Source organism: Cupressus sempervirens, chromosome 3 (assembly GCF_028749045.1).
Source record: "Cupressus sempervirens isolate cs-2001-9-10 chromosome 3, ASM2874904v1, whole genome shotgun sequence".
Lineage (NCBI taxonomy): Eukaryota > Viridiplantae > Streptophyta > Pinopsida > Cupressales > Cupressaceae > Cupressus > Cupressus sempervirens.
The window spans coordinates 310,853,604-310,881,304 of NC_143120.1; the positions used below are offsets into that span (position 1 = coordinate 310,853,604).

At 33.3% G+C, this 27,701-nt stretch overlaps 1 protein-coding gene and 1 long non-coding RNA gene across 5 annotated transcripts in view; one reads left to right on the forward strand and one right to left on the reverse strand.

Annotated features, from left to right (window-relative positions):
• The first annotated feature begins 6,593 nt into the window (after positions 1-6,593).
• Positions 6,594-27,701, forward strand: part of LOC149566220 (E3 ubiquitin-protein ligase APD2-like) — a 30,947-nt gene continuing 9,839 nt past the window's right edge. The window contains exons 1-8 of one of the 4 annotated variants that reach the window (XM_089819636.1): positions 6,594-6,817; positions 6,978-7,118; positions 12,560-12,666; positions 13,020-13,142; positions 13,368-13,464; positions 13,576-13,650; positions 14,713-14,795; positions 15,113-15,265. In XM_089819636.1, coding sequence (XP_089675762.1) covers positions 6,992-7,118; positions 12,560-12,666; positions 13,020-13,142; positions 13,368-13,464; positions 13,576-13,650; positions 14,713-14,795; positions 15,113-15,265 — 765 coding nt within the window. In that variant the 5' untranslated portion in view covers positions 6,594-6,817; positions 6,978-6,991. Of the gene's footprint in view, positions 6,818-6,956; positions 7,119-10,544; positions 10,838-12,559; positions 12,667-13,019; positions 13,143-13,367; positions 13,465-13,575; positions 13,651-14,712; positions 14,796-15,112; positions 15,266-27,701 lie in introns of those variants that run through there. The other 3 variants (XM_089819638.1, XM_089819637.1, XM_089819640.1) reach the window with 3 other exon arrangements.
• On the reverse strand, positions 9,711-10,128 carry LOC149566221 (uncharacterized). Its single transcript, XR_016362146.1, has 2 exons — positions 10,024-10,128; positions 9,711-9,886 (listed from the first exon to the last, which is right to left on the reverse strand). It is a non-coding gene; the product is annotated as an uncharacterized LOC149566221 (long non-coding RNA).

Sequence of the window (27,701 nt, forward strand, 5' to 3'; positions counted from 1 at the left end):
CATGATATCAATTCCAAAATCAAAAGTGATATCTAAGTCAAGGAAACCCTAAAATAATCTAACTCAAAGGTTCCAAGATAAATCAACATCTAGACCTAAAGGAAAAAAAAGACATGTAGTGAATCTACTATGTAAGCGAGCAAGTGTCATTGCACAAATCAATGCTCGAGTTACCCTGGCAGTCTAACTTGACCATGACCCCCTAGTGATTCTATGCAACACTAGTATCCTTTCGTACTAACAAGGCGTACTAACGATGCATGGTCGCAACCAAGCGTCCTCTCTACTCCCAACTTATTTTGTACTAGCATTTGAGGCATGTGTGAGAATATACAAGGACTCTTATTAGGTTCATTTTACTCTCATTTATTGTAGTGTTTTCACTTATTAAACAACTTACAATGGGTTACCCTGGCAACCACTTTGGGCCCTGCCCTCCATTGCAAGCCACTTCCTGACATTACAATTAGATAACCTACCCTAAGCTCATAAAAGCATAAATCAAAGAATCATATTATTTCCCCCAGTCCTATACAAGTGACTAGAAAGCATCAAAAGATAATTCACAATAATCCATCAATTCTTTACAAGCGACTAGAAAGCATCCCAAAAATATTGATCGAAGACAAAGGTCAAGACAATTATGTCATACCATTCCTCACATTGTCACAAAAGAAATTGAAAGCAATAACGAACAATAGATCCAAACTCAACATAAAGCATACTAGACACATTACCATGGTTGAGTTTAAAAGATCAAGATCAAATCATAATATCACAAACACAAAACTCCCAAGCCTCTGGTAGACATCCTAAAATTGGTCAACACTCTAGTTAACCCAAACCTAAAACATAGACAACATATAGGTCACAGTGTAGTTTCATAGTTTGGTTTGATTTTGAAAACACATAGTTGAGTTAACAATAAGGTTTAAGTATTTGTTTCAATGTATGTTTCAAGTAGAAGAGATTCAGAGTTTACCCTTACAATTAACCCATTTCTTATATTTGAATATATCGCATAATTACCCTTAACTTATGAGATAATTAATAATTTATTTCAAATTATTATTTTAATAAATAATGATTATTTTAATAACCAAAGATCATTAAAAAATAACATAATGAATAAATTTAAACTTAATCCTATAACATTTAATTAAACTTTGTTTAATTAAATTTAACTAATCATTATAAAAGAAATTATATTAATATATTATTAATTATTAATTAAAATTGATTAACAAAACTATAAATAAAATTATTAATAACTCATTATAATAACTATATTAAATATTCATTCGTTAATTAACTTAATAATTAATACAAACTTAATAATAAAACTATTAATTATTTTTTTAATAAAATTTAAAAAAACACATCCTACGATATTCTTTTAAGCCCGCAAGCTTTGCTACCGTGACAACCCTACTGCCGTGACAACAGGTGTACATGTTGTTCATGGCAGTAGGCCTGCCATGTGACCTTTAATGGTTGTTGACAGCCTTCCCTGCCGTCGCGGGAGGAGTTGGTGGGAGGTGGAGGTTTGATGGCCTCGCCTCCCCACCAATAATATTATATATATGTTTTTTATTTTTAAAAATAAATATTAAAAACAACCCTCCCCAATAGATTCAGAATGAAAGATTCATACAAATGAAATTTGGAAAACTGATTTCAACAATCACGAATATTAAATTTCATAATTAACTGGGTGAACAAAACATAAGGATCTACCTAGTTTTGATGCTGATTTGCAAACACCCAAAGAATGTGAGAGAAATTTCTTCTCTCAAAACCTTCTCTCTGAAAATTCCCTTCTCCAAAATTCCTGGTCCCTGGAAAATGGACCCTCAATTGTTGATAAGGAGTTCTCTCCTAAATTCAGGGCATTGATTGTGCGATCACCCTAGGGAACTCCTTGATCACAACTTTTTAACTCTTTATTACCTTTTTCAAGACTTCATGCATACTTATGCAATTTTAAATATCTTTAATAAACTGATTTCTTTTTCACTCTTTAATTTATTTTCAAAGCATTAATTGATAAAATATTTATTAAGTAATAATAATATTTAGCATTTATTTAAAAATGATCTCCTAAATATATTATTATTAAATAAAATAAATATTATTGCGCTCTCAAACTAGACTATAATTTTCTCTTTTAAATTTAATTCTTTTTATTTAATTAATTTACCAATTAATTAAATGAAATTAAATATTGAAATTATCATGATAATTTCCCATTAAATTAAATCATTAATTAATCTTTTAATTTGACTTAATTAACAAAAAAAAATACAAAAGACTTACAAGACTAAATATGGAAACCCATCATAAAATACCACATACAAGATCAAACTCTAGGGTTATAATCACAAATTTACGTCATACGACGCATTCAGAAGGGTAATCATCTCAGATGCTTGTCCTAATTTTCTAGGACAAATGGGTTTAAAGGTTAGGATTTGGACTCAAGAATTTATCTCCCCTCTCTTACCATTGAGATATTGTGATATGATACACTCATCTTGGCAATTTAGGGAAGTCGATACCTGGTACCTACAATCTGCATAAAATCCACACATTTACAAACACATATATTCTAAGCTAAACAAACAATGTTAGGACGTGGTGCATCATGTAGATCTCGACTAGCAGGTGACTATGACTCCCTTCCTTAACCACATCAAAAATGTCATACATAAAAAAAACATACATGCACATCGTATAGATGCAATAGGGGGTAAGTATCCATAAGAAAATACGTATAATAATCCATCTAACTAACATCATCAAATAACTGAAATATAATTATCATCAAGGTATAATCATGCATACATGAAGTCACTAGTACCAAGTAGTCTCATCATACAATCAACTGAATATGAAAACTATATTTGATAATCTGAAAGATAATGCTACTAATCATCAAGCATAAACTGGCCTAAAAGAGTTCAGCAATAATAACAAAATGTAAATTAGGGGTAGACACTACAACACACATACACACACACACATGTATATATATATACATGTGTATATACATACATACATACATACATACATACATATACATATGCATATGCATATGCATATACACATACACATACACATACATATACATATACATATACATATACATATACATATACATATACATATACATATATGTATATATCTATACATACGCATACATCTATATATGTATATATATACATACATATGTATCTATATCTATATCAAAAAATTTAAAGGAAGAAAAAGAAGGGGGAGAGAAAGAACAAGATGACGAAAATAAATGAAGAAGAGTTGAAAATAAGAATGGGTGTGGGTGCAAGGGCGAAAGGAAGGGACCACAAGAGAGAAAGATAAAACACACAAAGGAAGAACACAAGAAAGACACAAAAAGATGGAGGTAAATAAGAGAGAAAAAAATGAAAAGATGAGGGAACAAGGAAACCAATTGAAGCAAGCCAAGGCCAAGAAGGGTAGAGGGACGAAGGGGGTAGAGAGAGAGATAGGGAGTGGGTGGGGGGGAAGGGTTGAAATGAAGAGCAAGAGGACAAGTATGATGGAAAGAAAGCTACAAAGACAAGAGTAAACTAGTGGCAAGCGAAGAAGGGGGAAGTAAAGGTCAACTAGGGGGATGATCGGGCCTCTTAATGGAGGATAATAGAAAATGCCAAGTAAGGCTAAGGGCCCAACCTTCATCATGATTGAGATTAGAAAGGTGATTAAATATTTCAATCACCTCCTTCATCTTTCTCTTGTAATAATTATGCTCTTTCACGAGGATCTGATTGTTTTCCAAACAAATGTGATGTTTGGTGGAAGTTGAATGCTCGACTAAGGCATATTTAATCACCCTTTCATACTTGATGTCGAAACTATGCTCCTTAATTCTTGTGGTAAAGGATCTACATGCTTCACCAATGTAAGACACACCGCAAGAACATAATACTTTGTAGACCCCATATTCTAAAAGTTTGTCTCTATTTTCTTTTTTCCTTTGTAGGCTATTTTTTAATCTACAAATCATTGAAATATTGTTCTTACATTTTTTTTCCGATCTGCTAAAGAAGGTGGCATTTGTTTTAGTACGCAAGTCTTTAGGTAACATTTTTTTCTTTTCTGTAATTGTTTACTTGTATTCATTGAGTATTATGTGCATTATAATCCCCCTCCTCATGTGTTTCTGTTTTATTTCCTTTGACCAGAGTAAGTTCATATTTTTTATGTAAGTTCCTCCCTTTGTAGTCTATTTGCTCCTCCATTTAGCATTATCTGCCTATTATTTCTTCCACCACACAAGTTTTTTCAAAATTTTGTTCAAGTGTGACTATGTTTTTTCATCAAGAAGACATGACTATCGTTGTCATTTCAAAATCTGTCCATACCTATTTAGTTTTGCGTCTTATCCAAACCAAGGCTTTGTGATTTCCTTATTTTTCTTCATCGCAATATCATTATCACTCTTGGTCTCTCACTGTAATGGTAGAAAGCCTTTCAAAACCTTGTGAGGTTTTCAAATGTGGGAATTTTGAAATGCAACCAATATGAAATTTTAATAGTCTAAAATTTTGAATGGTTTTCCAGGTAATTACGAGACCGTCACCATTGTAGTTGATTGTTTTAGGAGAATGTTTCCCAATAGCTTAGATTGGAACAAACAAAATTTCAATGATTTCCTTGAATTTCTTCATTATTTTTAATCGTGCACATAGGTTTAAAATTGAAAATTTCTTAGAGCAATATTCTACCACCATTTTCTATCATTAATTTGGAAGGAGTGCAAAGCCATTTCTTCAAAGTACTGCATGTAAAGATTGGTAATGACTGGGGATATAGGGGAGCCCATTGCCACACCATTGACCTGTTCATATATAACACCTTGGAAGGAAAAGAAGTTGATCTAAAGCACACGTCCACTAATTTGGAAACCTTTTCATTGACCTTGCATTTGATGACTTCAATGGAGTCGAGAATGAGAACCTTGGTGAAAAGGGAGGCCACATTAAAGCTAACCAATATGTCACCGCTTTCCAGTTTGGTATCTTTGATGAAGTCAACAAATGGTTGGATTCCTTGATAAAAGAGTCACTTTTACCCACTAAAGGGGAGATCAGCTTCGCTAGGACAAAAGCTAAAGGGTAAGTGGGTGAGCCAATCATGTCAACAATGGGCCTGAGAGGGACATTGGCTTTATGGATCTTAGGGACTCCATAGATGTGGGGAGTGACTTCTTTGGAAGGATTAAGATGTCTCTTGGTGGATTCATCAAAAGAGGGGCTATATATTGATCGCCGCTTTGACTTTTTTGAGAATTTTAGAACAAGGGTTGTGGGCAACAATTTTGTAGCCATCAATATCTGAAAGGAGGAGTCACATCTTGGAGATGTATTTGTTTGTTTTCATTACTACAATAAAATTAGATACAAAAATTGTCAAATATTGACATCAACTATAATCTTATTACTTTTAATAGTTAACATGTTAAATCTTGATCAATAGATAAACTCTTGCTTGAATTTCTTGTCTTAATTCATTTTATTGACCCATTTTCTCCTAATCTCTTGGTTTGTCATTCTATTGACATGAGACTATTAATCTCTATTAGTATGCATGATGTTTGATGTTTTTCTTTATTGATCAATAAGAGGGTTACTCCAATCTTCAAGTAGAATTATCATGATTTTAAGTTGTGACTATGGCGATGTCTACCTTTAACAAACTTATAAAAAATATCATTTTTGTAATTTAGTCTATTACATAGATACTATGTTAATTTTAAACATATCTTTTCATAAAATTCAATTTACAATTTAATAAATCTCCATTTGTAAACTAATATTTTTTTCTTAATAACAACTTTTCTTTATATTTAATTTATTAACAAATCATTTTGATTATTTTATTTCTAATGAATTAATTAGAACCTCATAAAATCTCCACAATTTAATAATAATAATAATAATATAATATCATCAACATGAAACCTCGTTGAGTCAAGAAGTGCATAGAATCCTATCTTCACAAGTAACATGCACATCAAACATAACATCTAGAAACTAGAGAATGTCCACACGTGTAGACATTATAAAATCGATAATAACAGATTAAAACAATGTCAATGATCAATCCAAGATCGAATCCCTCTGGTCAATCAATGTACTTAACGATCACACATGTTTAATATACTCAACTTTAGACAATCAAGAAATAGTCTCAACTTTACAACCAGAAAATAGTTCATCACTGACAAACGTAGCAAACAAATTAGAAGCCATTTGGTTCTACCTCTGTTTGCGCTCTCCCACTAACTTTAGAAGCACCGTAGCATACAAAACATTGACAGAATTCATTAGCAGAAACAATAGTGGGACCCCAATTGATTGTGCCCCTTAACATACAGTCTTTTTTTTTGTCCTGTTTAAACACTAGATATTCAATTCCCAAGCCCTTTCCTCCAAGTGGCCCCTTCAAAATTTGAACATGTTACATTATCATACATTTCATCTACTCATCTACCATTCTAACCTGCCAATCCATGCCACCTCCTTAACTCACAATAGAACAAGAATGCCCATATGATTGATTTCATCCCCATTAGACTGTTGGGTAGCAGCTTCTGTAGTAGTTGGATAAAAACATTATTTGAAAAATGAGATTTTATGAGATAACATAAACAATCTAACATTTGTTTATATGGATCCAGAGTGTCACTGCTTGTAAAATGGTTCAAGTGGGGAGTGGAAATTAACAAAACTAGGTTAAATCTTCACAGAACATCAAATCTGAGAGTAGGTTTGAAGTGAGTGTTCAATTGTTATTTGAATTCTTTCTTATCCTTGTGTAATAGTTTTTCATCATCAACATTTTAGATCACATTACATGACCCATCATCAGAAATGTAAGTTGCTACAAAGTCTTATGAATTAGTTGGGAAATTTGACTAGTTTTGGTGAGTGTAGGAAGAGCATCCACCATGCCCAGAGGTGCTGTGTATGGAGGAGTCACAAGAGGTTACTATTACACCTACTCTTTCACTCAGCATGAGAGCAGGGAGGAGTGCTGGGCCTGTATGATCATTCCCATCACTTTTTGGATATTTGGCATGTAAACCTTTCCCCAACTGCAATTATCTTCTTTCTCTATTCAAATGTTTTCTTCTTGCATTTCTTGAGCATCTTGAGCACACTCACATCAGGTTTTGAAACAGAGGATTCCTAGCTTTCTTTATAGCTCAATAGGACTCATTTGCTGAGCATCCATATCATTAATAGGCATATAAACATTATATGTGTACAAACAGACATTGGATTTAGTGAATTTATACCTAGTTTCAGGGTTCAAAAGCATTCCTTAAAAGTATGGTTCTTGAAGACCCATTTCATTGATGCACATACAAAAAACATATGAACTTACAGATACACAATCCAGTGAATATGCACGGTTTTTTTCAGGAGATGATGGGATTCTTTATAAATCTCAGTCTAATTTTTAAACTCCCATTACAAATCAATGAAATGGGTACTTAGGAATTCGGACATGTAGAAAACTATCAAAAACTAAAGAGATATAAATCAAGTGAATATACACAGTCCTTTCTATTATATATATATATATATAGGCATTTAGAAGCTTAAAGTTCTAGGAAACTTCTACTGACGAAAGCTACAGATGCTGAAAATTTGTTCAATTTTCTTCGGGACTCAATAGGATTTCCTAGAAGTGTTACTGTTAGTGTTGAATATTCATTTCATAGATATACATATGGGCACAGGTCTTTAAGTCCATGTTTGTGTGTATAATATGTGTATACACTGGACCTTGTGAATAGCATACACAGTATATTCAAAGCTTTGACATAATCCTTTTTAAAGCCTATTTTAGTGTTTTCTGAAGCGCCGGAATTTTCATCAAGTCCTATTGTTGAATATCTATTTCTTGGGTATCTGTATAAGCATGTGTATTTACTGTCTGTATGTACAAAAATGGGAATTATGAGTAGATTGCATATGGTATGATTCAAGGTATGTTTTGGAATCCTGGTCAATCTGGTCTATAGTATATTCACTACTGGATAGAATTTATGGCAGTCTTATTCGTCAACACCCATTTCATTTATATGTCCAGACTTGCGTGTGTATGAATAGTGTTTATACGCAATGGGACTTGTACTTAAGAGTACAATATGCATCTACATGTGTACACACACATTGGGTCCTATGATTGGTCCAGACTATTTAGTGGAGTAAAATTCGCTTCAAATTTGGTTTCTAGATGCATACAAACAGGGGATTATACCAGACTATTTTGTCTTGTAAAATGCGCTTCAAGTTTGGTTTCTAGATGCATATGAACAGGGGATTATATGAACATATACAAGCATATATTCTCATTGATGCAACAAGTATACTGGAGTTATAATGTACTTATTTTTACTTCAGGGCTGGATAGGATTCTGTGCAAATTTGCTCCTGAAATCCTCTCTGATTTTTATCCATATAAACTTGTATATTCCCACTTGATAGTATGTGTACAGAGTAGAGAGTTTCATTATAAATGATATTAAGATATGATACTCGGAACAGAGTACAGAGTTTCATTATAAATGATATAAGATATGGTACTGTTTTTTCAGAATATAAGTGAGGAGCTAACACATCAAGCTAAGTATGTTTACCCAGTTCCTGTATAACACAATTTTCATAGTTGAATATGTTAAAAACCTTTTATTCTTCCCCAACAGTTGACATCTATATATGTATAGAATTTAAAATTTATCAACATGAACTTTTGTTAATAGGGCATTAGATAATCAGCTTGTTACTAAATAATGATTGTGTACAAAATTTTGGTATAATTAAGATTGATATTATTATAAAAAATCAAATGAGCTTTTTTTAAAAAATATTTTGTTTTTCGAAATAGATGTAAAAATTAATGGTTTTCTTGAGAAGATTTGTTGGCATTTTTTATTCATCTTCTTTATAATTGTGTCTTAGTTATTTGTAGTCTTAAGATGTGTCTAATAAAAATCTATGTAAGGATCTTACTATGGGAGGTCAATTTGTTTGAGTAATTGGTCAATCGTGTGTTTGGTGCTTTTAGTAAAGTTGATGAGTGTCATGACTTCAATTCTTTATTTACTTCTAAGTAAATTCTCTATGATAGTGAATTCATCTAAGGTGCAAGATTGGTTGCTTCAAACAGTCATAGCATTTTTATTTGACTTGTGAATGTTATTGAAATGCAGGAGTTATAGAAGGTTTTTAGTGACCTAGTATGGCTAGCAAAGAAGTGTTAGCAATATAAAATAAATTATAAGATCTTAAGACCTAATGCATGGACTAGAGATTGGTAGTGAAACATTTATTGGTTAGTTATATTTAGAAGTTGCTTTGAGATTAAATAGAGTGCTTGACAAAATAAGTAGAAGCCATGATGCTTTATAGACTTAAAATAGATTGACCCTTTTTACAATATGATATTTTTTATTTTCTATTTATTTTATAGACCTTAGACAATAATTAACTGATATTTATTCATAAATAATTAAATATTATTATTATAATTAAAATTTTAAGTAAATTCATAAAAAAACCTAGTGATTGATTTATACATGACAAATTCATTTAACTTCAAAATTTCTAAAGCTAACTATTAAATAAATAATGAAAAAGTTTTTTTGTTTCATAAACTAGTGGAACTTAAATATATTATTGATACGAAACAATGTCCAATCAAGGAAGTATCAGGTAATATGGAATCATATCTTAGACCAATATAACAAGTAACCTGCCCCTGATTGACATCATCACACATGCGACAACACGAACCAGAGAATAACGGGTCCAAGATGCGACCTGTGGCCATTCTGAAAGTTACAGATGAAAAAATGTCAATGACTTATCCAGATCTAATTCCTTCGGCCATTGTACATTATAATTTCTTTAAACAACTTCTAGAAAATTAAGAAATTTGCTCAAAAATCCCAACCAGGAAATAGTTCACCTATGAGAAAAGTATCAGACGCCAATAATGGCATTTGGTTCCACATTATAACTGTTTCCTTCGAGGGAAGCATACCTATATTAATGTGCCCTGCCTGAATAACTTCACATGTATTCACCAAAGAAGAAGAACCTAAAAGGCCTACAAAAATCTCTTTCAACACATATGGTGGGACCTCAATTAATTGTTCTGATTAACTACCAGTCCCCATGTGGGCTCATTAAAGATTAAACATATTACAGTATCAGACATCCGCCCATCTACTCATCTACCATTCTAACCTGCCATTCTTTTTTTATTGAATAAAGTAAAAGATTGAATAAACCTGCCATTCTTTCAATACCAACAACATTAATTTACATAAAACAAGAATACCCATATGATTGATTGCATCACTTTAAGACTGGTGGGTATAAGCTTCTCGAAAAGCTGGATACAGCATTTTCTAAAATCGAATTAATGATCTAATGAGTAAAATCGGAGATTTTTTTATATGGATCCAGATTATTACTTTATTTGACACTGCTTTGATAACGAATCGACAGCTCAGTGAAACTTGACATAATTGAGTCATCTTCATAGCTTAAGAACGGCAAATCTGAAAGGAATTATGAATAGAATTACTTCCTACAAAAGCTTCTGATTTATTCAGGGATTTGATCAATTTCGTGGGTTTTGGAAATATCCGCCATGCCCAGAGGTGCGCGTGGAGGAGTCACAAGAGGTTACTATTACAGCTATTCTTTTCCTCAACATGAGAACATGGAGGACTGCTGGGCCTATATGATCATTCCCATTACATTTTGGATATTTGGCATGTAAACTTTTCCCCGACTATAAGTATGTTCCTTCTGTTATTTTCATTCATTGTCTTCTTGCATTTCTAGACCATCTTGAAGCACAGTCAAATCGAGGGTTTTCTGACTGAAGATTTATAGTTTCCTTCATAACTCGATGGGATTCATTGTGAGACTGATTTCTGAGTACCCATGTCATTAATAGGCATCCAAACAAGCACTGAAGAAAACTGTGTGTGTGTGTTTGTACATATATCTATCAAGCACTGAAGAAAACTTTAAATCCCCAATTTTCTCAAGAAATATTGAATACCCATTGTATTGATATGCATATAGGCACCCTTATGTGTAGGTTTGTGCGTATGAATTTGTCTAATATGTATACAAATTGGACCCTTTGATTAGCTTACACACCTTATGGTTCAAATTTTTTATAGAATGTTAAGACTATTTACAGTTCTCTTCAGCTTTGGACAGTTTTATTGCTGAATATCCATTTCATTATCTATATAAGCATGTGTATGTATGTCTATGTCCATCTTTGTTCAGTATGCACAAGTATATTATCAGTAAGCATAGAAATTGGCCCCATTGATTATAGTGCATATGGCACCGTAGTTTATAATTTGTTCAGTGCTGGATCGAATTTCTTACAATATTCCTGATACCCATTTCTTTGTTCATTGATGCATAAATGTTTGTATGTGCATAATATGTATACACATTGGGACTTGTGATTAGAGCACTCAGCACACATCGTATATTTCAAAGCTTTGATGAATTTCTTGTTAGTCCGATTTCTGAATAATCTTTGGATTGATATATATATATATATACACACATTATGAACATTCATACAATTTGTATATACATAAGATTTTGTGCATATACTCATAGCTTGCTTCAGGGCTTGATAGGATTAGCCACAAGTTCCTTGATATTGCACAGGAGAGGTAACTGCTTGAATCTGGAGGACATGATGCATCTTGTCAAACAATATGTAATGTAAGTGGGAAATAGTCCCCTTCTGAACATTGGGGGATATAGTACACAAAAATGGGTGTCTCACTTGGCTATAGAGAGAACACATTTTGGAAAGCTTGGTGTGATTTTGAGTCTAATTTCTGAATACTCATTTGATTTAAAATTTATATCGGTATGCACATGCCCTCACACACATTGGGTCCTAAAATTAGTCTATACTGGTGTCCTGTAAGGCTTGATGGGAGTCATTGTAAGTTTTGTTTCTAGAGACACTTTTCATTGATAGACATAAAAATGGAGAGGGCGTCAAAGGGCTCTTGGTCTACTGGTGAAGTTGAATGGCTCACAAAGAGCCCATCAGAGATCAATCTTGCTGAGTGCAAGGCCAGGAGTGTGATGCAAAATACTGATACAAAAAAAAGTTACATAGTCGAATCCAGAAATAAAATTTACACATTTCAAAGTGATTGTGCAAGTTTGATAATGTTAAGAGTACACAGACAACAAAGCATACACATTGACATAGGATTCTTTGAATGGAATACACAACCAAAGAGGCATAAACGTTGGGTTCAATGAATAGAATAGACAATTTGTTTCAGGGTTCAATAGATGGGCACTTTCCTGCATAGCAATATCATCGATCTGAATACATGCAATGTGTACATACTATACATGCATATGTAGAGACTATACAATTATTGATCCAAGTGATCTTTTAGGTACTGACAAAGTGCATTTTGTGGAATTTGCAGCATCACTGACATTGAGCTTGGGAGTTTATGGTACATCTCAGTTGGTGCTTCCACCAAACTATTCCCATCTAATAGAAGCTAGCCCCGTTTTTGTTAAGGATATTCAGGTAATTTAACTGCCAATTGTTTTCACATTTAATCTACGAAGTCCCACCATACAAAATTCCATCTTCAACGAATTAATCCTAAACTTTAAATTGAAATCCCCATATTGACGAGTGCAATGTATTTTATATTTTCGCTTTTATTTCCCAATCTGACTTCAGCATTGTTAAATGAAATGTAATATGAATTTCTTTTTCAGTGAATTTAGATATGTTTTCATAAGGCTAGTGTTTTTTTTTTTGAGAACTCTGGTGTTTGGCAAAAGTTAAGCTTGAAAGCATGGTAATAAAAACTTTTCACTCTTCAGTTAGGAGGTGGGAGGCTTAGAATAGTGATTGAATTTATTCATTTTCAGGTAAAAGCTGGTGAGCAACAGGGTGGTCCTGTGCTGTATGGTTTCTCAAACAAGCCAAAACTTGATGTGAAAAGGAACTGGAGCTTGAAGCACACTCTGTATATCGATCCTGATTATCATAAGGTTCGTTTCAGTTGTGTTGTTTGCATGATTTTGTAAAACTAATTGCTGTTCAAAAGAACTGCCATCAAAATGATGTTTTCGTTTGCTACTTAAGCTATTGATAAACACCAAACTATACTGTAATTTTCAGAACTGACTTAAAAATTTATCTACTAATATTGCATTTTCTAAAGGATTGGATTTTTAGGGATTTTGTTAACCTCAAGTGGCTCTTATTGGAAACAGGAATTTGCAGTTTGGTTGAACACGGGCTCAAAATTTTGGCTTAGTTGTGAGGATAAGTCACTTGGATTTTCAGACCTCTTGCTCGTTGTACTTAAAGGTAATTGTCAACACTGAGTTTTGATTAATTTGAGAAACTAGATAAAATTAATTCAAACTCTGACTGAAGCATTTTCTTGCTAGATGGCATAATAGTATGTTAAATTTGCAGGAGATGAGAGCTTGCAGGAATGGATACAGGATCCATCAAATTCTCACTACGGACTTCTAAGGCTTAAAATAAGTGGTATGATGATTTAGCCCCTTTTTATATAGTTTCTGACATTGATCGTTAGCTTCAAAAGCTTTGTGAATTTGAAAGCAAGCTTCAGAAGTCTAATTTCATATTATATGCTTTAGTGAGACCCTGCATTCTCCTTTGTGCTTTTAATCTTCCTATATCACAACTCTGTTTTCTTGACTTGAAAGTTTATTGTGTTTGGATCTTCTCTTCATTGCTGCTCTCCTTGAACATATAACTTGAATACAAATGGTGCCTTAGAGACCACATATTCCATTTAACTACACTTGGACAGCTGCTTTTTTGTTGATTATAATTTAGTTGTTCTCTTAGCAACTTCCTCTTCTATGTTGTCACAAAATTTGTTTAGGACCTCCTCATGTACGCTACTATCCGTTCATCTTTCTTGATTACAAACTGAAATTTACCTTTATCACCTTCTGTTTCTATACTAGCAAACTTTAAAGTTCTATTGCTTTATTGACTGCAAGAGTTGTCCTCTTAACAACTTTCTCTTCGATGCTGTTACAGAGGTTGTTTAGGAGCTTCTCTTGTATACTACTATCCTTTGGGCATATTTGGTGATTACAAAATTTACCTCCATTGCTTCTATTATGTACTATAAGCTTTCAAAATTTATTGTTTTATTGATTGCAAACGTGGTCCTCTTACAACCTCCTTCTCAATCCTTGAAAATGGTTGTTTAGGACCTCGTCTTCTTATCCTTCGAGCATTTCATAGAAATTTAATACTCTTTCCTACATCTTCCAATTTTTATTGATTACATAAGTTATGTTCACAAAATCCTCTTCTATGCTGTTGTGGAGTTGATTCTAAGCACAAACCTTCTATTCTGTTCTATCAAGATTGTGATTTTTGATGCTGTATCGTGGATTATTAAAAAGTTATAAACAATGATTGCAGTGTTAGCAACCTCCTCTTCTATGCTACTACATTCACTAATAGAGAGAAGATTGTTCTTTTGATAACACGCGGCATGGTGGCTCTATGTATTTATTCCTTCTGTATGTGACAATCAAATCAAATCCATGTTCTTTTTATTCTCAGGCCACGGGGAGACAGAGTATACAGTGAAGGAGGATGGGAATTATTATTTTGTTGTGGGAAACTTCAATCAACATAGTGCACAGGTATTGTGAGCCTTTATACATGGGAAAACAGCATTTTGTCAAATCATTTTTACTTATTATGTTTTTCCAGTGCAACATTACATAATATCATAGTGGGAATCAATCATATATAAATATCAATTATCAATTAAATCTTTATGACTCATCTTTCAGCAGTAGTGATTCACAAGAACTTAGGAAGAAATATGGGTTCTTGTAAGCACACAACTCATGAAAGATTGTTTATGAAGTTTGACTCATTAACCCGAATTCCTATAATAGATATTTAACATTTTTCCAGAGTTGAAATAGTGAGGAATTGAATCTTCTTTTTGCAGGTTGTGATAAGGTTAAATTTTACTTCCAAAATGTATAGCACCGGAACTGCTAATTACAAGTGTTCAATGGGAAAGGGCTTATGTGCTGTGAAGCTTTCAATCCTTCAAAATAGTTATGCTCTTCTAACAACTCCATCTCGAAGCAATATAACGGTATGTCAATTCTAAACATTTTATACCTGCATTTTTAGGTATTAAGTAGAAATTTCAGTATGTTAAAAGAGGGATAATTATTAAAGAACATAACTAGTAGACTTTTAAACTCTAGATTTTTTCTTTTAAAGATTTTTAGTAATATCAAATTTGTAATTTGTTTTTCTTTTTTTATTATATAAATGTACTCTTTCAATTTCTTCAAGAATTTGTGTGTTGTAATGTTCAGTGCTGAACTTACCCTTTGTCAACTTGAAAATAAAGCTCAAACGTTTAAAGGAACATGATGCTCTTGAATCTTATTCTAATACTGAATGCTATCTTCCATAAAAAAAATAGGATTGATATTTTATTTGATAGTTCATTATATAATAGATTAACTTGGAAAATAACTATAAGCATAAACATGAAAGCATCGAATATAATCTTCTGCTCACTACTGTTTGTGAAACATAATAAACATACTTAGAAGATCACAATTAAGCATCTCATATAAATGACCTCTTAAAAAGGTCCCTAATGGATCTTCCAAGATCTATGGGGTTTCTTGGATCTTCCTGGTCTATTTCCTGTGCTGACATAGGATCACCTCCCTCAACCTTCATGATATCTGAAACTTCCACAAACATCAATAAACCTTGGATACATTAGTATCATTCTCTAATGAATGGTCTTGTCCCATTTTCTGTTCTTCGTTGCTTCATGGCATTTGAAACTGATATATTGACTTGCACAAATCCGAATGGGAAATGAACAATTTAATTAAACATTCAATTTTAAGGTATTTAGAGTGTCAATTGTTGTGTGCCACTTTTAAAGCCCCTGGTATCAACCACATGTGAAACTGTCACTTACCAAAATGAAACTCTTGATGGTTGCAAAATTACCACCTGTGCATGTCCAGCAGTATCACAGAGAAAACAAAAACTTTCTTTTTCAAAATATCTCAATAGCCAATTATGCTGATGTCCCATAGCATTTCAAATTTCTCCAACAAACTTATTCTCTAATTCTATTGAACTATAAGGCCCCGTTTGGTTGCTGGCATAGGAATAGAAAATTAGAATAGAAAAATGGAATGGGAATGGAAATGAGGAATGGGAATAGAAATAGGCAATTCCAATATGTTTGGTGCACTTGGAATTTGACTGGGAATATGTTAATCTATTGTTTGGTTGTACAAAAATAGAATAGGAATAAGGTTAAGTTTTGTATTTTTAAAAATATTTTTCCTAATTTTTTTAAAAATTTATTATTTTTTTGGTTAATTCATTTTCATTTTCATTTTTTTAAACAAATAGATATAATTTTAAAAAATGTTATTTTAAAAAAAATTTAAAAAAAATGTAACAAAAAAAATTCAAAAAATAAGTTTAAAAAAAAAATCAAAATTTTTAAAAAAAAAAAAAATTTAAAAAAAAAAATTAAAAAAATAAAAAATTAAAAAAATAAAAATAAAAAATATTTTTGAATGGAAAATCGGAATGAGAATGGAAATGGCCTATTCCAATAACAGATATTTTTTGGCATAGACATATGCTCATTTAAGGGGTAAAATTGGAATATGTCTTCCTATTCCCAATTCCGATTGAGCTTACCAAACAACGAATATAAAACATATTCTAATTTCGTTTTCCTATTCCACTCATATTCCAGCAACCAAACGGGGCCTAATTTCCTTCACTTGGAACACCTTCAAACCCACGTTCCTCTTAAGCCCCAAGGTTATGACAACTAAGTTCTTTTAATAGAGGTTTATGGGCTTTAAAGGATATTCTTGGCTTATTCCTTGCGCTCATTTAGGATCTTCCTTAGCCTCTATGATCTTTGAATCCCCCACAAACATCTAATGGACCTCCTTGGATGAGCTACTGTCTTTGTCTAATACACTCTTTCAACTATTTTGTCATCTTTCGTAGTTCATACCATTTGTGATAGATACATGTAGAGGTGCACAAACTTGAATAGTGAGTTACTAATTGAAGGAAATAGCCGATTTGAGGGAATTGTTGCTTTCTAATAGTGGGATGTACTAAACAATTATGTGTAATTTTTAAAACAACCACTTCACCTATATGAAACTAAAAGTTACTAGAACAAAACTATCCTAATAATTGTGAAGTGAATATCCATGCATGATTCATTGTCTCACACAAAAACCCAAGACTTTTTTAAAACATATTTCTTGATCATTGAAGTTGGTACAAAGAAGTCCCATACCATCTAGAATTCTTGAAAAGCCTTAGTGATCTGATTTTAAGAAATGGGTTGAAACACAATATTTGGTGAAAATCAAATACCTGCGATATCAATGTTCAATTTTTGGAAAACTTGCAAAAAACTAAAAAACAAAGTTGTATTCAATCCAAAAGCCATCATCTTATTCAAGAAATGAAAGAATATATACAATGATGGAACATCAAAAGTCACCATAGCCAAGAATTCGAAATGTATATGTGGCTATAATAAAAACAACAATATTAAACTAAAATTAATCAAAACTAGGTGTTTAATTACCCCAACTTGTCAGGGTCATAACTTTTGACCTAGAGCTCAAAAAGCAGAACCAGTTACACCGTTGGAAAGAAGAACTATAAATCTAATTTCAATATTTAAAACAGCAAGCCTTCGACTGCCTAGTTTTAGGGACCGATGAAAGTTTTGACTTGAAATTTTGAGCAGAAGACCTCTGAAAAAGCCAAATAAAAAGATCTAGGAAAACTTTTTAAAAATATGAACAATATAGTTTTAAACATATGATCTTTTGTATAATCTAGATCACTCAACCTCTAATTGGTTCAATATCTTAACTTTCTTGACCTAGAATGCCTTCAAAACCAAGTTTTTCTTGAAAGGAATGAAGGTTTACAAAAATGTTTCTTATACTAATTTACTAAAGAGAGTGTTATGCAAATTTTCATTTTTTAGAATCACATAAAGTAAATACACATATAAACATGAAATAAACATATAGTATAGCACAAGTGTCTAGGGGGCATGTGTTTTAGAGAAATCTCTCTTAAATAGCCTAATGCATTAGTTGATAACAATATTAGTCACAATGCACTTGTAGAGAAAGCATTCATAATTGTTAACCAACATACAATTTTGGAGAAGTTGTAGAATAATGGTACCTACAAAATGCTCATTCAGTTGGCAAAATACAAACTAAAAATGACTTGGAAAAACAATTGGCAATCCCATAGGAGGTATAGTGTCCAAACCAATGCACAAAATTCCAACTCCCTTTTTGGTAAAAGATCCTCTCAATTATTTTTAGTCAATTTCTTACACTTATCATTGTCATAAACTATCATATTTGACCACCCAAAATCAAATATACCAGTTTGCCATCATTCAAGGTCATTCAAATATGCTCCATTATAAGTTACAAGCTTACAATAATGTAGGTTAGATTCTAATGTAACTTCCCTCTTACACGCTCTTATGCATTATAAGAATTTGTCTTATGGAACTCTTGTGATAATGATCTTATACACATCACAAGATGCTAAAACATGGTCAAACTATGCCATCTCAATGTGGGACAACAATGTCCTAAAAAATCCACTAAAAAATGAATCCCATGCCATCTCCAAAAGGGATTCCAACCTTTCAACATAAAGACAAAACATATAAAAGATAGCATAGTGAATATATGCAAAAGTATTAAAATTGTTCATGTTAAGAATGCAAGTTCATGAGACCTTTTCCTTACATTTGCAGAAGATATAAGAAAACTTGAATTATAGTGAACATGACTTTTATCTCCATGAACTCAATATTCATACAAATTGAACTAATATTTACAATCATCTACCTTCATATATTTTGTTTTGTAAGGTCCATGCGCCCTTCTCACATATATGACCTATTCTTGGTGCCATAACATAGATATACATGCAAGAAAATTAGTTTCCAAAAATGAGCACATTTAGGTACCCATTAGGTATGGCTAGATCAAAAGTAGATGCAACACTCCTATTTGTTTTTGGTTCCAAAGTGAAGGTGAAGAGTCTACAAATCTCTTCACTGTAAAAACATAGTAACTATTGCATTGAACCATGCATGTATTAAGCTAAAATAAAGCTCCTATTTGAGTACCCTTAGCAAGGACAATAACTTCTCTAACCATTTTTATTTGTCCACTCAAGAAAACTACTTGCAAAACCAAATCATTCAATTTACTTACAAAATATAGGTTATGCAACACAATATGGACATATGGAAAATGAAAGACCCTCTTCACTCATCCAACAAGAAAACCAATCAAAACTCTTCCATGATAAATAATCTTTAGATGAAAATCATCTTCAATATACCTTTTCTGCCATCATATTCTTAATGTTTAAACACTAACTCTAATGTTAGATCATGCAAAAAGATGCATTAGAGTCAACTGGACATGCACCTTATGTGTAGCCAAGGTTGTGATAAATGCACCACCATCAACCTAGGAGGACTTCATAGACTCGTAATCAGAGTGTTTCTTTATATTTTTCTTCTACTTCTCATAGTCTCATTTAAAATTACTTGTTTTTTCACAATTCTAACATTTTCCCTTGACAATTACTAGGAGATGTAGTTCCCCAATGAGGTTAACATCTTGTATGCCTTGCACTTTTCCTCTATCTACCATAAATATTTGGAATCCTTGTGGTTGATTTAAAGATCTTTCTTCACGTCTATTTAGAAAGTAATTATATGTCTACCTCACCCATTTTTAACTTGGTGGTACTACTCCTAATAGCCATAATAATATGATCCCATGGCTCTTACAAAGGAATAAAAAAAGTAATACAATAATCCTCTTCTTTTTAAAAATTCCAACATAGTGCAATTTGGTAACAATTATATCATCTCACTCAAGTGGTTATCCATGAAGCCACCATCCTCCATCACAAGTATATGCAACTTTGTTAGAAATAGTTTGTTAACTTGATTTTTTAATTTGTACAAATTTTTAATTTATTCCAAATAAGTGCATTCATGGCATCTTCATATTTGATTGTAGAAGGTCTTGTTTTTTATATGCATCCTATAGATATTTTCTATGACAATATCTTCCATTTTGAGGTTCCACAATTGAGTATTACTATTAGATTACCTCTCTATCTCTATTATCTCTTCTTGCAATAAGACCAAAAGCCTTTTTTGTGCAAGCTCTCACTCAATGAAGATTAATACACAATATCATTTTATTTAGCTAATAACTATGATTTCAAGTGGCATGGTCTTACTTCTAAATGGAAGGAGTAAGGCACGCATAAATGCTTCCAACACTAATCTATTGAGGAAAGTGTTGTGTACATTTCAATATTAAACTAGAATTATAAAAAGTAGGTGCTATAAAAATGAAATAAGTGATGTATGTGGAGAAAATCCTTAAAAAGAAAAAGAAAATCTCTCCAAAGTAACCCAATATATGTTATTCAATAAAAATAAAGTTACAATACACTTGCAAAGAAATCCTTCACATGATTTCATTAGCATACAATTTTGGAGTGATTTTAGTAGCTAAATTATAGTTGGTAAAATATTTATTCAAAGTGCAACTCCAAGCATCAACAAATAGGTAAAGTGCAAATTGATAAATCACAAATGGTTTGAAAAAATCATTTACAATCCCCTGAAGGTATGTTGCACATATCAAAAAAACCAAATTCCAATACCCTTCGAAGTAAAAATATCTAATGGACTAATTTTATTAATATTCCTCTCAACCTTTCATGATTATAACTATCATATATGACACTCAAACTTCGGTGTCCCATTTTGTCCTTATTCAACCATTCAAAGATGCTTCATGACAAATTTCCTAGCATTTAATGTTGGTTGAGATTCTAATGTAACCTCCTCATGTATTCTCTTGTTGTGAATTAAGGTGTCTCAACCTTAATATTTCCTAGCATCATGATTTATTTATTTAATGTATTTAATTATGCTTGTTTAGTATTTATTGCACGTCCTATTTCATTTTAGTGTGACTTGGCATGGTAGGAGGTTGTGATATTGCAAATGGGGTTGCAAGCTTTGGGTTTAATCATGGAGGAAACTCCATAGTTAAGCATGCTCAGGTTGGAGTAGTACTGGGATGGGTGACCTCCCAGAAAGTCTCGGTGCTTCACCCTTGTGAGCATCACCTAGATCTAATGAGTCATAAGTGTTCCATTTATTTTCATGAGAGATGGATTCATGTTAAATCATTACTCATGAAACATGGTTCAATTAGTTTGACTCAAAATCACATAGTTAAATCTTGATAGCAATGTCACAATTTGACTTGTTGTGGAAATTATCTCCTACTTATCAATTGATGAGCTTAAGGGGCTTTCTAATGAATGGTTCATAAGGCACAACACTTGGTGAAGGTTTTGCAAATGGGGTTGCAAGCATTGGGTTTAACCATGGAGGAAACTTTGTAGTTAAGCGTGCCCAGGCTGGAGTAGTATTGGGATGGGTGACCTCCCGGGAAGTCTCGATGTTTCACCACTATGAGCATCACCTAGATCCAATGAGTGCTATGTATTCCATTTATTCCCATGAGAGATGGTTTCATGTTGAATCACTACTCATGAAACATGGGTCAATGAGTTTGACTCAAAATCACACAGTTAAATCTTGATAGCAATATCACAATTTGACTTGTGGAAATTATCTCCTACTTATAAAATGGTAGGAGGTGAGAATGATACTTTTGTTTTCACATGTTGAGATAGGTGTCCCACTTTCTGATAGAGTAACTTTACCACGTGTTAACACCTTGAACAACATCTATGAGGTTATGATGACCTAGGATGAATGCCATATTCCTATGACAAGTTAAGATGTGTAAGAACTAGATTGGATGATGGTTTGGAGAAGCTAATGGGGTCATCTTTGCATATATAAGGTGGGCATACGAATTTATTAATGACAAGTTGTAAGAAAAGTAGCTATTAATGGTAATTACAATGTATTCTCTTAGAGTTGTCAACTATGAAAAAAACTTGCACTCAAAATACGAGGGTCATGCACTCAAAATTAGGACTTATGCAAAGAATAAGAATTGTAGTTACTTGAACCTAGTTTCTAAAGTACTAAAGATTTTTAAAAATAGATAAGATTATGAGGGTCAAACCTGATGCACACGAAAAACTATTCTTGATTTTTTGAGAATAACATAACATAGTTGATTATGAGTGTTGGACAAAAGATATAGTTATTAGTATTTTACAAAATCCTTTGGTAGAATGATATGTAATAGTGAGATCTAGAAGTTGTGTATTATTTTATAATTTTATGTTAAGTTTTTTTAAAAAAGTGGTTGCATCCTAAAAATCTAATGCATATTCATGCATTGGACATAACTTGTTTTGAATTTGGTCAAGTAGACCAAAATTTATTAAAAAAATGGTAGAAATATGTCTCTAAGGATTATAGAGACACTTGTAAAGAAAATTAAAGTTTACTATGCTAATGTTGTCCAAAACTAGAAAAAATATGTGGTTAGAAAGATGAGAAGATGTGTGAGATTATGGTGCTAAATTTATTAGATACCTACTTGATGATGTGTAAACGTAATGATGAGGAAGTCAATAAATAATATTGGGAGATCAAAAGAAGTGTAAAGGGAGAGAAATAGAGGGGAAATGGGCTTCCAATTCTTAGGGTTGTCCAATCCTCTTGCCTAGCCATAACATGTACGTGTTCCTTACTAATAAATAACCCACACATATTGTTGGAAATATTCAGGATAAGATAGGTTACTGAGAGGGGAGGGGTGAATCAATAACTTATAAAACTTTTATACAATCCAGCATTTTAACCTTTCACCATTCATTCATCTAATCTACTGCATAACTGAAAGAAGAAACATTCATTGCACATGTACACAGAGATTTGATGACCCAGAAACCTTCCAAATAGAAAGTAAAACTGGGGTGGGGATGATGCCCACAAAACTTCAATACTGTAGTATAAAGTTGCCTTGTTAAGGTTTACAATGATCACTTTTGGTGATCTGCCCTGTTAGGAGCAAGTAGGACTGCTAGATCCACCTTGTTAGAGGATTTACAAACATACAGTGAAGTATGCACTCTGTTAGGAGGTTTACAAAAAGACTGTTAAGTCTACCCTTTTAAAGGACTTATAAACTGATTCACCTGTTAGGATGAAGCAGTGGATCTACTTACAACTGTTTGTTGATAAGATCCTTTTTGCATTGATCACTTGATGTGATAGATATAACTTTTCTGCTCCTATGTTGACCTTGTTGTATCCCTTTTACTTTGCTGCTAATTTTCAATATCCTCTTTACATGCGAACATCAATCTCTTCCTTTATATCTTTTTCACACACACCATATATCATACTACAAATGATATCATATATTACATATATACCATTCCATTATTTACAACTGCAAGGTCGACCAAAACATAAGTGAACAAAACATTACTGAGTCGGCCAGATAGTAGAAAACTCGGGTTCCTCAAGCTGACTTGTTGACCTTCTGATACTCGACATCCACTGTATTACTCGGCATCGTCATGCATTCAGTAGAAGTAGAGGCTCGGTTCATACTAGCCACACAACACTGCTTGGAACTCGGTAACCATTGGTGACTTGGTAGATATAGTGTCACTCGGTAGAAACTAACTTCTTCGTTTACCTTGCTTTTCTCGGTGAACACTGAGTTCTTCATTTACCTTGCTTTGCTTGGTGAACACTGAGTTCTTCATTTACCTTACTTTGCTCGGTGAACACTGCTGAACTTATAAGGTAACCACTGAATGCTCGGTATACATGATAAGCTAGATAAGCATTCAGAATTGAATAAGTGTTTGCACTAATGACAAATATATCATGATTCCAACAATCTCCCCCTTTGGCATTAGTGACAAAAACACTTATGAGCCAAAAATTATGTGCAAAATTTGACGTATTGGTTTTCATATATCTCCCCCATACAATATGCACAGAATATTTACAAATATTTCTATCTTTACACAAGGCTTCCTTATTTACATATATCTCCATCTCTTCTCTCTATCTCTTCTTTGGTACTCTATCTCCCCCTTTTTGACAATATTGCCAAAATAAACAATATGTATTTACACAAAAACACCAAAATGAGAGATAAACTCAGAATGTACCTTGAGAATAAGAGCAAACGTCTTATCCCAAACTCAGAATGTACCTTGAGAATAAGAGCCAACGTCTTATCCCAATTTTCTTGCAAAATTTTGCAAGTGGAGAGTGCTATTTGAATTTCAGCTGAAAGTTCAATCATGTGATCTGCAACTGAAAAATTGTTGTCATGGATCAATGCTTTGGAGTAGACAATGTGTTTCTGCATTGTGTCCATGATAGGAAGGATCATATTCTGAATGTCAATCAAGGTAGATCTAATCCTTGCTTCCTCTCTCAACAATTCTGCTTGCTTTTCTGACAAAAATCTGATTCGAAGATGATGGGATGAACTTGAATTGGGGTCAAGTTGCAGCATTTGGGCACTGACCTTCATATCCTCATCAATTTTATTTAGTTTTTCTTTGATCTCCTTGGTATACTCGGTAACATCACAAAGTTTGGCAAAAAGTGAAGTTACATTATTAAAAGAATTTTCAAGATTGACCAAAATTGTGGACAATTCTACCTGTTTTATTGCAATGTGCTGAGCAATGTGCTCAAGCACCTTGTTATCAAATTTTCTCTCAGCCTTTTCAATCAATTTTTCTTGACCAGAGGTGTCCTCATTGAATTTATTTACAACCTCTTCTAATTGAATCAAAATGTGGAGTAGAATCTACTTCAACACCTATAGCTTCTGTAATTATATTCCTGGCATTCTCAATTATTCTGTACTCCTTATCCCTTTCAGACCTTAACTACTTCTGCGTAGCCTTCATCTCTATTAGTTGACTAGCATACCTCATCTCTTCAATGGTAGCATTTTCATAGTCAATTTTTGGAATCACTATCTCTGTATCTAAGTCAATATCTTCAGGAATTTCCTTTCTAGTGATCAGAAGTCTTAATGGTTGCTTTTTTTTGACTTCTGTGATGACTGGTTTGACCTTAGGAATAGACACAATAGTGGAGATGGAAGGACTAGCAGTAAAAACTGGGATAGGACTTGAGGATTGAATGCCAATAGAGGTATTTATCGGATCAAAAACTGGAATACTTCCCAAAAATGATGATACACTTGTTATAGCAGTATCTGAACTAATTGGATTTGAAGTAGATGTAGATAATGCTGAAAAAATTGTAGAACAAGTTGGAATCAAAATTGTAGAACTTACTGTTACACTGACTGGTGATGATGGAGCTGAGGAGACTGGCTCGATAGCTGAAGAAAAGGGTTGTAGCTCGGTAGATGAAGTGGTAGACACTTCTATTGATGTTACCTGAAGCTGTGATGTGGCAGGTGCAGATGATAAATCTAATGTAGATGCTATCAAACCTGCTGAAGCTGACTCCAACCTTGATGATGTGACAGTTTTAGGTGGAGAGTGAGGAAGGGATGCAATAAATGTTGCTGCAATTTTTACTGGATCATCTTCCTCCTTATCTTCCTCTTCAGCTTCTTCCTCCTTGTCTTCTCCCATTAATGCATGTAGCTCTCCTGGTGAGACTGTGATGGATGGAGTGCCATCAATATCATCACTGTCACTGCTGTCATCATCCTTGATTTCCATTGGGTCTTCACTGAGCTTATGCAAATGATAGATGTTTTTCCAGATGTTTGTAGCATCATTTACAACATGCTCAATGTCTTTGATCAAAATTAAACATGTGTGGAATCTGATCATCGTTTTACCTTCATGGTTTTTCATTCCAGTCTTTACTTATGCTCCAGTGAGACTTGGTTGAAGATTCTTCAGGGATTGCTCATAGATGTCTTTTACCGTTTGGGTGGCTGACTCCCATCTTGGTTGCAATCTCTCCAATAGTTCTTTTGAGATTTGGGAGGCAAGCTGGTCCGAGGAGTATTTCCATTTACCCATCTTGCTGAGTACCAGTTCCTCTATCTGCATTTTCTTAGCATCTGTTCTAGTTTCAAATTTCAATGCCTTGAAATTTGTGATGCCCGCTCCTTCTTCCAATTGTTTAAACCTTTCCTCAAATGTGGGTGCAGGCCTGACCAGTATAGGTTCCTGCTTACCTTTTTTGGTTCTTCTTGTGAATACTGCAGTAGGCTTCTTCTTAGGTTTGGTAATTATTGCCTTACCTTTCTTCTTTGGAGGTGCTTCTTCAATTTCTTGTTCTCCTTTTTCTTCTTCTCCTCCTTCTTCATCATCTCCTTCATCCTCACCTTTACCTTCTGTTAGCATAAGAGGGCTAGATGCAGTTTTCAATTTTGCTATCTTCCTCTTGCCTTTGCTTATGGCCTGTGGTAGCTTGATTTCAAGCTCAATTCTGGCCTTTGCTTCATCATAGGTTCCAAAAATTGGTTGCCTTGGGTCTATTGGCTCATTTACCAGTGCTTGTATGATGTCTCTGGCTTCATCAATATTTACCTCATAGGGAAGAGGTTTTACCCATGCAACTTGGGGTCTGACTGCCTAGATGTACACCTTATCACAGTCAACCATGAAGCATACATCATCTTTATAATCCTCAACAAGCTTAAAGGAGGAATCCTAAACCTATTATTCATCATCTCCTTGAAGTCTTCAAAATAGTTATCCATGGCTTTGTCAAAATTTTCACCCATCTCTGCTACAAACTCATTTATCTGATACAAAATTGGAATGTCTTTTCTCCATACAACAGTTCCTTTAGATGGAAAGAATTTTTGAATGTAGAAGAATAAATAGATCAACAGAGAACCGAATTTACAAGGGTTATTCTTGGAAGTCCTTATACTATCCATATTTTTATTCAATTGTTTCAACAATACTTTAGACATATCAAATTCAAGGTTTTTCTTTACAATCTTGGGGGCCAAATCCATAGGTTCACAAGGTACACTATTCAATCTACTGGAACTGTATAATTTATATGCAATTACATGAATACCAAATCTTAGTTCGACATCTGATACAATGTTGACCTTTACACCTCTACCGTCCCACTCGGCTAGGGTTTGCTTCTGTAGCTCCTCCTGACCTAGGGTTTTGGTGGCTTTTGCTTTACTCAGCATAGGGAGATCCATGATTTTGTGAATCATCTTCTTTGTGATTAGCACTGGTTGCTCTAACCATAATTGTCCATTATGCACCCGACTCAAGATATACCTAATCCATTTGGTTTGGAAGTTTCTAGGCATATGCGAGATATGAGTCAAGCCTTTGGTTTCAAGATGCTTGAACTCAGGTTTTAGAGAACCATCTACACTCATTTCACCTAGAGCACTGCTCATCTCTAGGTTTTCGATTTCTTGAATAGAACATTTGAAATGAGTAAGAATATCATTGATAAGAAGTACCTTAGGTGGTATTTATGA